This window comes from Limulus polyphemus, unplaced genomic scaffold (genome assembly GCF_000517525.1).
Source record: "Limulus polyphemus unplaced genomic scaffold, Limulus_polyphemus-2.1.2 Scaffold4036, whole genome shotgun sequence".
Taxonomy (NCBI): domain Eukaryota; kingdom Metazoa; phylum Arthropoda; class Merostomata; order Xiphosura; family Limulidae; genus Limulus; species Limulus polyphemus.
Window position 1 is genome coordinate 66,674 of NW_013669646.1, and position 12,939 is coordinate 79,612.

General features: G+C 33.3%; 1 protein-coding gene across 1 annotated transcript in view; it reads left to right on the plus strand.

The window, feature by feature from the left end:
* Positions 1–5,646: 5,646 nt before the first annotated feature.
* LOC106470489 (ribosomal protein S6 kinase alpha-5-like) overlaps positions 5,647–12,939 on the plus strand; it is a gene marked incomplete at its 3' end in the record, with an annotated part of 28,502 nt that continues 21,209 nt past the window's right edge. The window contains exons 1-2 of the mRNA XM_022399105.1: positions 5,647–5,874; positions 9,051–9,119. Coding sequence (XP_022254813.1) covers positions 5,862–5,874; positions 9,051–9,119 — 82 coding nt within the window. The remainder of the gene's footprint in view (positions 5,875–9,050; positions 9,120–12,939) is intronic.

Consider the following 12,939-nt stretch of genomic DNA (forward strand, 5'->3'; position numbering starts at 1 on the left):
AAAAAAAAAAAAAAAAAAAAAAAAGAAAAAAAATAGCGAAGTCCAGTCCTCTTAAAGATAACGAACGTGTTTTATTTCTTCGACTACAGCTTCTACACGCATGTTTACTGATAGACCGAAGTTCACAGCAGACGTTAATGTGCCTGCTTATCTCGCACTCTACACAGTATACCACATATCTCCTTATTACATCGACGAGAACAGATCCCAAATCTGAACTGACTAACTTACAAACACAAGGGAATAACAAATCACTACTTCAAACTCAACGTAACACAATAACAAATTAATAATAATCTACTCGTGCCTAATTTGCTGCTCTATACCTTTGGATGAAATTCCAGATTTTAAGCCGCGCGCACATCACGTGATGTCAAAGCTCCTTCAGACCGGCCCGGCATGGCCAGGTGGTTAAGGCACTCGACTTGCAATCTGAGGGTCGCGGGTTCGAATCCCTGTCACACCAAACATGCTCGCCCTTTCAGCCGTGGGGGCGTTATAATGTGACTGTCAATCCCATTATTCGTTGGTAAAAGAGTAGCCCAAGAGTTGGCGGTGGGTGGTGATGAATAGCTGCCTTCCCTCTAGTCTTACACTGCTAAATTAGGGACGGCTAGCGCAGATAGCCCTCGTGTAGCTTTGCGCGAAATTCAAAAACAAACAAACAATCCTTCAGACCAATCAACAATACAAACGTCTAAATCAAAAGCATAGCCTGTAACGTTTTTTATGGCGGTAATAGTTTCGTTAGCATCAAACTATCGGTACCTTTATTGTAAGGCAAGCAGTGATAATCACACCTAATACGTAATAATACAGCTCATTCGTATAGACTTACACGTAGTCAAACTATCGATACCTTTATTGTAATGTAAGCAATGAGAACCACACTTAATATGTAATAATACAGATCAGTCGTATAGATTTACACATAGTCAAACTATCGGTACCTTTATTGTAAGGCAAGCAGTGATAATCACACTTAATACGTAATAATATAGCTCATTCGTATAGACTTACACATAGTCAAACTATCGGTACCTTTATTGTAATGTAAGCAATGAGAACCACACTTAATATGTAATAATACAGATCAGTCGTATAGACTTGCACATAGTCAAACTATCAGTACCTTTATTGTAATGTAAGCAGTGATAACCACACTTAATACGTAATAATACAGATCAGTCGTATAGACTTACACATAGTCAAACTATCGGTACCTTTATTGTAATGTAAGCAATGAGAACCACACTTAATACGTAATAATACAGATCAGCAGATGTTATAGATTGTGGTTTTAAGGCTTTAAAAATAAGATTTTTTTTGTGATTTTATTTATTATGTTCGCTCAAGATATTGAAGTTTCTTAAAGACTAAACACTTTTAGTGACAAACATGTCTTTGCTTTCTGATAACTACTTTAGTCATACAACAATACGCCGGAGGTTTCAGGGTTAATATTATTTCACACCTAACTGAACTTTACACGTGTTCAGGGTAACGATCGTCGGACACCGGTCATAGTCTGAACGGGAAACTGTATCAAATTGTGTCAGGTAATAAAGACTACATCGTGGAAATAATTATCAGAAGAAGAGTAACAACAAAAGTTGCTGTTATCATATTTTCTCTCGACATTTTTATAGCTAATCTACTTTTTTAAAGATGTAGTCAATGTTGTTATTATCAGTTGTTTGTAAAAACGTCACGACATTGTGTTCCCAGTGCTTAGGGACTAGAAATGTGCCTCGGTTCATACCGAGAAGAGGGAAAATCTCCTATAAATAGCTTGTCAGGGTGTGCATTGTATTCCTTTAGTTATAACCCCCTCCTTTCCCTGTGGCTCAGCAATAAGTCTGTGGGCTTATAACTAAAAATTGTGTTTCGATACCCTCGGTGGGCCGGATTCGAATGGTCCATTGTGCAGTTTTATGTTAAGAAAATCGTTGTAAAATATTTCACCCCAAAAAAATAACCCGCGTAGCGTCCATTTGTAAAACACAAACGCGCGATCCGAACAACATGTGCAAAAGTTTTGCGAATAACTATGAGTAGAGTTGCCAACTTCTGTAGACACCTAGTGCCAGCATTAACTTTCTGTAGACACATAGTGCCAGCATTGACTTTCTGTAGACACATAGTGCCAGCATTGACTTTCTGTAGACACATAGTGCCAGCACTGACTTTCTGTAGACACATAGTGCCAGCATTAACTTTCTGTAGACACTTAGTGCCAGCATTAACTTTCTGTAGACACATAGTGCCACCATTAACTTTCTGTAGACACTTAGTGCCACCATTAACTTTCTGTAGACACTTAGTGCCAGCATTAACTTTCTGTAGACACTTAGTGCCACCATTAACTTTCTATAGACACTTAGTGCCAGCATTAACTTTCTGTAAACACTTAGTGCCAGCATTAACTTTCTGTAGACACTTTCAAGTCTCATACGTGTCACGTGACCGTAATGCAGAAGTTTTGTCGTGTAATAAATTCACTCCTTCATTTTGGTGATTGTTGTTGACCTAATATTTAAAATCGTGATTGAAATATAATTCACCTTTCAAATGAAAATAAACGGTTTAATACACCTTATTTACAATATCTGTATTGTGCACTCAAGCTTACATGAAGGGGATATCTCAACTTATTTTCTCTGAAATAGAGAAGGGTCAGAGAGGATTTGATTGAGGTGTTTAAGATTATTAAGGGTATTGTAATATAGAACCATTAAACTTTTTTGTGTTTAGCAGTGAAAACAATAGGACAAAGTGTCATAAATTCAAATTTTGGCAGCGTAGGATGGTTGGCTTTTTGAATGAGCTGCCTTCAAGGGTGGTGGAGGCAGAAAATTTAACTGAGTTCAAGAAAAGATTGAGTGAATGCGTAAGTAGTAAGGGGTGGTTATAGCTGGGAGCTATATCAGCAATATAATGCTCTTTATAAATTACAAAATGCAGTGTTTTACTGAAAGACTTTAAAAAACATTGTATAATAATACTTTAACACATGACTTTCTACTTTACTTTTGCAAAGAAAAATTAATTAATGACTCATAACACTCGTGTTTCTGATTCAACTTTATTGTTTCCAGACATTCCAGACAAGTACTGTGTTAGCTGAACGATAGGAATTGTGATGGCTAAAACTCATTACATCGGTATTAAAAATAATTGTTGTGTTGTGTGAACAATTGGAACTGTAGTAGCTAAAAGTAATTATATCGGTATTAAAAATAATTGTTGTGTTGTGTGAACAATTGGAACTGTAGTAGCTAAAAGTAATTACATCGGTATTAAAAATAATTGTTGTGTTGTGTGAACAATTGGAACTGTAGTAGCTAAAAGTAATTACATCGGTATTAAAAATAATTGTTGTGTTGTCTGAACAATTGGAAGTGTAGTGGCTAAAAGTAATTACATCGGTATTAAAAATAATTGTGTTGTCAGAACAATTGGAACTGTAGTGGCTAAACATCAGTACTTACTGTTTTTGTTAAGCACAAACCTAACACTGCTATGCCCACCGCGTTATAAGCCTTCAGATTTACCACTGAGCCACCGAGGAGGGGGTGGGGGCAAAAGAAGTACTGAGGTCGCTTGAAATAACTACAGTGTTGGCTAAAGCAAAGTATTGTGATTTCAACAATGACAACTGCTGCTTTAGATATTATTGAAAACGGACGTAATTGTATTTGAATTTGCCAAAAACTTGTGATGAAAATCACGTTAAGTGCAAATGTTTTTTGTTGTTGTTTTTTTTTAACGTTTCTCTTACTTTGTCTACTTCAAATTCAAAATTAGAGGCGTGGATAAATAGCATTTCTGATCTATCTTTTGTCTCACACAAGCTACTTTAACGAAACGACTCTTGGGCCACCTAGTGACTTGTTGAAAACAAAAGATCTGAAATGCTGTTTTTACACACTTTTGATTTTTGGATCCGAAATGGCATATCAAGATGAATGTGGGGTAAAAACGTTTGCAGTTAACGTGGTTATTATCACAAAGTTTGGGCTATTAAATTCTAATGCTTCGCCAGTTTTCGACGATTTAACTTTTTATATAGTTATTTGTTATTATGATCTTTCAAAATTATTGTCTCATGTATTACTTGTAAAAGTAACTTTTTAGGCGTATTGGATTGTTTGTTTATCGGGCTAATGTACTACACTAAAGGTAAGTAAGTGATAGGGAGAAATTAAAAGTTTTACTGCTGTCTGTACTCTTGAGATATTCTTTTATTTCAACTCTATAAAGGTTCGACCATACGTCCATTTCTGACACAAGATGTTCAACCAAAATGAACAAAATAAATATATTTTTAAGCATTTGAAGCTTCCCAGTAGCACAGCGATATGTCTGCGGACTTAGAACGCTAGAAACTGGGTTTCGATACCCGTGATGAGCAGAGCACGGATAGCCTATTGTGCATAATCACACACAAACAAACAAGTATTTGAAGCAGTAGAACGATTTTATTATATTTTTGGTGGTGACTAACTCCTAGACAAGTACCTTTTAAACATGATTACATTGTATTATAATTGACGTAGGGAAGATTATTGACTTCCCTTGTTCACGTGAAGGATTGTGCTACTGTGTTTTATTCTATGGGTATGAACGATTATGTACTTTGCTTCAAATAATGGGTTGTGTTATACTGCATAATATGAGGGATTGTGTTACTTTATTTCATGGATATGTTTCATTTGAAGAATTAAGTTGCTTTGTTTCGTATCGTGGATTGTATTGTTTTGTGTTATATCAAATAATGTGTTATTTTGTTTTATTTGAAGTACTGCATTTGCTTTGTTTCATATCAAGGATTATATTACTTTGTTTTATTTGAAGGGTTGTTTCATTTTGTTTGATGTGAAGAATTATCCTGCTTTGTTGAAAAACTAGGATTGTCTTACGTTTTTTCACCTGAAAGATTGTTACTTTGTTCACCTGAAGTGTTGTGTACATAATTTCGTGTGAGATTGTGTTATTTTGTTTCTCATGATGGATCGTATTACTGTATTTCGTATTAAGGATTGTTTTATTTGTGAAGTCTGTAGATATGCGGTTATTTTTTTTTGAATTAATCAAAGAATCCAACACTAAAGTATGGGTTGATTAGTTGTATACTTGTTGATTGCTTTTGGATGGTAACTTAAGGGTTTTATTTGTTTGTTTACTTTGATATAAAAAATTAAAACTCGATCCGATTATCCAAAATCTAAATGACCTTTCAGTGCTCATACGAGTCATATTTAAATAAATCTGTTTAAGTCCAATGAATGATGAATACTTTTTGTTGACATGAGTGGTTGAGGGTGTATTGTTTACAGTAATTGAATCGTAACATTCGACCGTGCAACCATCATATTGTTGTGATGAGTATTGTGTGATATTTACTTAAAATTAAGCGCAGAGAATTTAAGGATTACGGCGCTGCGTTGAGTGGCATCTGCTAGTGGTTTGTCGAAGTTAGATTTAAAATATCCTTGGTTCAGTGAACATTTGTCCATAACTAAAATTCCTCACAAAACAGTATCAAACAACAGAAAGAAGAAACTATATTTCATTATTGTCATGACTGCATCTCTCTTTCTGTTCGTGGTGTCGTTTATCTAGCATGCGCGCGTGGCATTAGCCCAAATGATGTCAGCTGCTGTGCCTACGAACCAGCTGGCTCGTTCACGTGGCGGTACTGGCTGACTCGGCAGCAATTGTTCCAGCCTTCTGACCTAGCGCTCGTGCATGCAGCAGAGCGCTTGAGAAGCTCTCTGCTTAATATATTTGTTTTTTGTGATGCATCCGTTTGCATAATTAAAGGAATTTGGAAAATTTAATTAATCTATTCTGAAGATATGGTTCAAGCAGGTAAGAATGTTTTAAAATATTTGCTGAAAGTGTGAAAATGGATATCCTAAATGTAATATAGAATATAAAGCCTCTAGTGTACAGTAGGACTGCCTACGTTAGGTGCGGGTATTACCCGACATCTGTTGGCCCATTGAGTTACCAGAATTGTTATGAACATTTCCTGGTTGCTACTTCTCAACAAGATGTAACTTTCCCATCAGTAATTTATAAATGTGGTTTTATAGTAAAGTATTTCGTATCGCATGTTGAATTAACTGTGGATTTAGTATTAAAGGCCTCGGATCAATATTTTCCAGGCCACCATTCTCGCTTTACCTCTACTTTTTGCCGTAACCTATTTTCAGTTAGAGCTTGTGTAATCTGTTGAGAAAATCGAGGTTAAAGAAACGCTAACAGATACACTAGTCAAGGGCCCACATGAATACCAAAGCGTATTTATTTTAAGTAGATTATAATTACTTAGTGCTTTCCTTTTTTTTTTAATTATCATATTCAAGATTTACTAGTTGTGTGCTTTTTTGTTATAATTTAAAACGGGATAATATTACTAATATATTTTATAATTTTCGACTGGCATGTAAAATAACATTAAATGTTGTCGTTGGATTTCATAAGTGCAACAGAGTATCCAGCAAGGCTTACTTGATAGTTTTAGGCTGGTTGTTAGGCCTTAGCTGGAACGGATGTTTGGAGTGATATAACGCATGAGTGATAAACTCTCAGGTGAATGGCCGGTGTCAGGTCATTGCCTGCGTAGGTCAATTGCATGAAACACTGAGCATTTGGTAATATTAAAACTGAATTAAGTTTTCATGCAGATACTGTGTATGATATCAGCAATAAATTCTTTATTCTCAAACCAGAAATAAAGACGAATACATGAAGTCTTTTATATTGCTGAACGTAGGAATAAAAAAACCAATGATACCAAAATATCTAAATGAAGAAATTTGTACAAAACACTAGTGAGCCAGCATTGTATATGCCAATTACGTTTTATTCGAAGTATAAACATAAAGAGAAGAAACAAAAACCTTAATTATCACTGTTCTTGGTGATCTCACGGGAAAAAACGTGTCATTGCCAAGTATAGAAATAGTATGATTCATTGCACAGTGAATCAGGGTAGGGTAGTACTTTCTTTTTAATATTGAAGAGATAAAAGTTAGGTGTACAATGGTGATTATATATATATACATACGTATTCATTTATACTTTTGATGCATGGAAAGCACCTGAGAACACAATATTAGCAAGTTTGTTAATAATAATAAAAAATGTGGTAGCTCATGAGGTTGCAGAAAACAGATTTTCATCCATACCTTATCCATTCATTCATTCTGTATGTGATTGTAAAGTGTACATAATACAAGATGCAGATACATCAAAACAATTGGCTTTACTTCTACCTAGAATGAAACAGATGGAAGAATTAATTTTAAATATTTTTTCTCACGATAAAAAAAATTGTCACGAGTAATATACAAATAACACTTTCAAGATTTTTATATATCAATAATTTGCTTAGAACGAGACTGTATTTATAAAATAAATAAAAGGTTATACGGTTAAAGCTATGGGCACAAGACCGAGAAAGCATTATGGATATGTTTTTAAATGATCCCTTGCAATTTTAAAGGTTAGTATCTGTTTCTTCAGTAAGTGTCTAGTAATTGAGACGAGGATCATTGAATAGGCTGTTAAACACTTAATTAATTTAATAGGTTTGCACTGATGACTGTAATACTTAATTCTGAAATATATATTTGACTAAATTCAGTAAATTAAAAAAAAAAGAGAAACTTATGACAATATTTTTTCACGTGAACAATCCATCATGAAGTGACTCATAAAGTTGAAAAAGAACTGCTTTAGATATAAATGTAGCAGTTAACTCTGTTAATTAATTGGTCAGGTATTTTGCTATACACATTTATATTTTACTGTGGGTTAGGCTAAGCTAAAATAAGGCAGCAAACTAGGTGTAGACAGCTTTTATTAAACACAAGACATAAAACAAAATTCTTCTGTGAATTGTCAAAATTAAATTTATTTGTATATTTGTCAAAGAAGATTGTATTTAAATAATTATATTGTAGTACTGAGTCATCCATTGTACGTTAAATGCATTGTTATTTAATAAAAAAGAATGATAAAATTATGAGTTAGTTGAGCTCTAATTTAAAGCTCAAATATAGATTCTTAATTTTACATGTTGATTTGCTGCTGTGATCAGAAGATTAAGTCACTATAGTTGTAATTTATCTTATATTATAATAGCTTGTATTGTTCTTTGTTCACAAGATCAGTTCATGAAATCTTTGATCGTATATTATCTGTTGTCTCAACATCCCAATCTTTTCTGTTCTCAGAAGGTTAACTTCCAAATTTAGTTTACTTTATTTTTACACTTACTTATGGAGTATGATTGTAAAATGACTTGTGCTCATTCATAAGAGAGGAAAATGTATCATTTTGTAAAAACATTCCATGACTTGGAAAGTGATTAAAATAAGATACACTATATATAGTTTTAGACTACGTGATAATGTTTTTTTTCTTATTTCTATTGTTACTTTTATCCTTACTACATTTTTTATGGATTTTTCAAAATGCAAAGTTTTTTTTTTTGATGAAAAATCTTAGGAAGCCTTTTGACTGATTTGACCAAATCTTTTTTATGGCAGATTAAATTCTTGTTGAGACATTGTATTTAAACTTCTAGAATTATTTATGAAAAGTACTTACAAATCTGTTCCGTGGATTTAAAATAAATGCATTTAAATGTTTGACAATGTAACAGATCTGCATAGCAACCTAATGGCTACTTTTGTTTTCCATTACAATTTCAGATAAAAGGTCCAGTGCATATTTAATGATGATGATATTTATCTAAAAAAAAATTCATCTTCTACATTACATGATGAAATTAAACACCAATTGCTATTAGATTCAAAACAACTTCATAACCATAAAATTATGATAACTTTAAAATTGCTGTCAGCTTCAAGTATGACCTTGTATTTTGAACTATTGTCCATTATAAATCCAAACACTGTGGGTGAATTTTTTCCAGGTCAACAAATTTTCTTTGTTACAGTCAGGTAGTGTTGATACTAGTGCTTGAATGAGTTGTTTCAGTTCATAAACACGAGCTAATTTACCATCCACAGTGAACTTGAGTGGCAGTGGCCGAGTGGATATTTCCAACTTTGAGCTTCTTAAGGTTTTAGGAAAAGGTGGTAAGTACCAGTGTTTTTATTATTATTTTATTATCATTTCTTTAACTTGTGAAAAATACATTTTTCAACCAAGTATCTAAAATTTAAAAAAATCTATATTCCATTAGTTATGCTGCTAGAAATTGAACTGATTCCAAAACAGATTTATTAATGATTTTATTTGAAAGTATTATCACTGATTGATATATTTTGTGCATTATGAGATGTTGTGATTCCTATCATATTTTGTGTTAATGATAAGAAATTAGAATTTAAATAAGTAAAAATAAAATGAATAGAATTAACTTTTACTCTGACTTTCCATGTTTTTGTTTTAACAATTTATTTTCAACATACGAATAGCTTACTGAAATCCTTTACTTTCAGATGCAAGGATTTTGGATTTTTGACTGTAATGAAAGAACTAATTTAAATGCTATTAAGATTAGTGCTACACCAATTGACAGAACCCTAGAGTAAAATGATCTGTTATAGTATATTAGTCCTAATATCTGCAATGTGTCTAATTTTGTATAGTGTCAGGATAATTGCTTCTTCACATGATGTGCAAATATTGTAAGCTAAGCCCTTCTGTAACATAGAATATAATTATATCTGTATTCACACACAATTTTAAAATTGGAGTACTGGTTGCACACTTAGTTTTAAGTTCTACGTAAGCAGAATGTGCCAAATCTTGAACTCTTCAAATTTTACCTTTAAGGATTGTCTCACACATTCAAAGGTTTAGCCCAGAACTTGTTTATTATCACACCTGGCCTAATTTTTGAATAATTGAATGATCAAATATCAATGTGTTTTCTAACATGTTAGTTTTATATGAAGATTGAGAAGTCAGAAACTTTGGTTTTTCATTTTCTGTTACTGGGGCTTGCCTACTGACAATGGCATTGTGGGAAGTTTTGATGCACTGATGGAGAATATAATTGCAATATAGTTCTAAGCAGAGCTAATTGTACAACGTGGTTCTTGCCCTGTGAAGTTATAAGATTAGACTTGCCTTTGTCAATTGCAGTTAAACTAACCTCGGATAAAGAAAAGTCTACCCTAAACATATTTGCATGCATGAATGTAATTATTGACTTTGTCAGTAGATGTAATTATTGGCTTTGTCAGTAGATGTAATTATTGGCTTTGTCAGTAAATATTGTTTTTTTTTGTACAAAACATTTGCATTTAATATTTCTTATTTCTTGCGATTCTAGATATTTCACACGTTGCAGGCAAATTCACTGAATTGCTTATTTTGCGAGATTAATAACTTACTCATCATATGCAGTATCCAAGAATACTACAAGCAAACAAGATAAACACACACGCACACATACACACGCGTGTCAAATGTTTGTTGTTGTTGCCGTCATTTTGTTCATAATTAAACATGGATTCCCCTCAAATGAAACTGTTGCTAGATAAAATTTCTGCTTCAAATCTGTTTCTTCATGGTGGCATAAGTCACTCTAGTCTGAACGGCAAACAAAATGAGACTTTTTCTTCAAGTCTATCTGCATAATGTCAGTGTATCAGATAGGATTCTTATTTTGTCTTTATATTTCTATAATGTCACTTGTCAAAAATGATAACAATGACAGACATGATAAAAAAAAAATCCTTCATCCTCTTTTTCTACAAAGTTGTTAGACACTTTTGATTAGCAAAGCAGACAAGATAAGCCTTGAACCTCATGTTTGTGTTTATACAATGTCATTAGTCACCCCTGGTGGGCATAGCAGATAAGGTTCTTATCTCAGTATAAGTTTGTTTAGTACCATTAGTAAATCTTCGTGGGCGTAGCAGATAAGGTTCATACGGTGTGTGTGTGTGTTTTTGTGTAGTACCATTAGTAACTGCTGGTGGGCATAGCAGATAAGGTTCTTACCTTGTGCTTGTCTTTGTGTAGTACCATTAGTAACTGCTGGTGGGCATAGCAGATAAAATTCTTACCACATGCTTGTCTTTGTGTAGTATCATTAGTAACTGCTGGTGGGCATAGCAGATAAAATTCTTACCACATGCTTGTCTTTGTGTAGTATCATTAGTAACTCCTGGTAGGCATAGCAGATAAGATTCTTACCACGTGCTTGTCTTTGTGTAGTATCAGTAGTAACTCCTGGTGGGCTTAGCAGATAAGATTCTTACCACGTGCTTGTCTTTGTGTAGTATCAGTAGTAACTCCTGGTGGGCTTAGCAGATAAGATTCTTACCACGTGCTTGTCTTTGTGTAGTATCAGTAGTAACTCCTGGTGGGCATAGCAGATAAGTCTTACTTACGTATGTTAGTACAGTACCATTAGTAACTCCTGGTCGGCTTAGCAGATAAGGTTCTTACCTCGTGCTTGTCTTTGTGTATTATCATTAGTAACTCCTGGTGTGCATAGTAGACAAGATAAAGTTCCTGCCTATAGGCATGCACATAGCTAAAGGTGTGGGTGGGCCTTATTATATTGTTTTGAAAAATATGTATAATGTTCTTTGTATTGTTTTGTTCTCAGATGATTGACAACGCATGATTGTTGTTAGTTTTTATTTTTGTTTTTCTTTCATTTGGGTGATCTGTGTTCTCCTGGACCTCTTTGTGCACACACCTATACTATGTTCTTGTGTTTTTACAACACTAGTCATTTACTTGGCCCGAATGTTTTATAGCTAGAAATCATTTCAGCTCCTTTGCTGATGATACAGTGTCATGATTTGTAATTTTTTTAATTTGAAATAGTTTAATTATGTTTTAATTTTTATATGTTCTTGTCATTAAATATACGTATGTATAATCCATAACTTATTTTTGGTTGTAACGATTTAATACTAACTTTGAATTTTTTCATCTATTTGGAAATTATTTATTGAAACCAGAAAATGTTTTATGGAGAATTCCTCTGTGAAAAAAGTTGAAACATTTCACAAAATAGAATTTTAAATCTTGAACAAACGAGCTTGTTCTAGAATTTTAGGTTGAAGCTTCTTCCAAAGTCTTAAAATTTCAGAGTATCACTTAAATTCAAACCTTGCTTTTGAAATATATATATATATATATATGTGTGTGTGTGTGTGTGTGTATGTGTATTTCAAAGGCAAGGTTGATTGTAAGTTTATCTAAATCTTTTATGTGAATATATATAAAAAAAGTTTTATCACAAAGCAAAAAAAATAGGGAAGAATATAGAATTGAAATTGAGCTTAATTAATCCATAAGTTTAGCAGACTTGCAAAACTTGTAAAAATAGGAAACAATCAGTCCCAGTAAAAATGTATCAAAATTAGGGAAATTATTATCAGGAAAAAAACAGGAGAAGGCATAGAATTCAATCCAGAACCTTAGAGCTTCCATGACCCTAAGTCAAGCTCTGGATCATAGCTGTGACACACATTCCCTTGCTTCACTTAGTCAAATAAGCCTTGGACCTCCCTTCCACTTTTAATTTGCCTCCTACATCTCTGCCATTTTTAAGGATGATTTCAAATGAGTATTAGCCGTTGGAAAAACTTGTAAAATATTACATTGTCCACAAGATCTGCAAGATGAATTTGGTCATTATGATATTAATGTAGGATAACAATTAAAAATAATAACTTCTGTTTTCAGGGAAAGTCTCAATTTCATTACAGTTGGTGATCTCCATTCTATACAAGATTTACAAAATAAAACATATTGTTACGTCTCCGTTTGTTAATTAATTTTCCGTAACTTCGTTCCGACGAAACTTAAGTGACACAAGTTCTTTCTTGATAAAAACTGGTTTATTCTTTTCGAATATAACTTTACCAATACACTCAACTTCAACAATCGCGCTAAACAAACGCTATAACAACGAACGTGCTC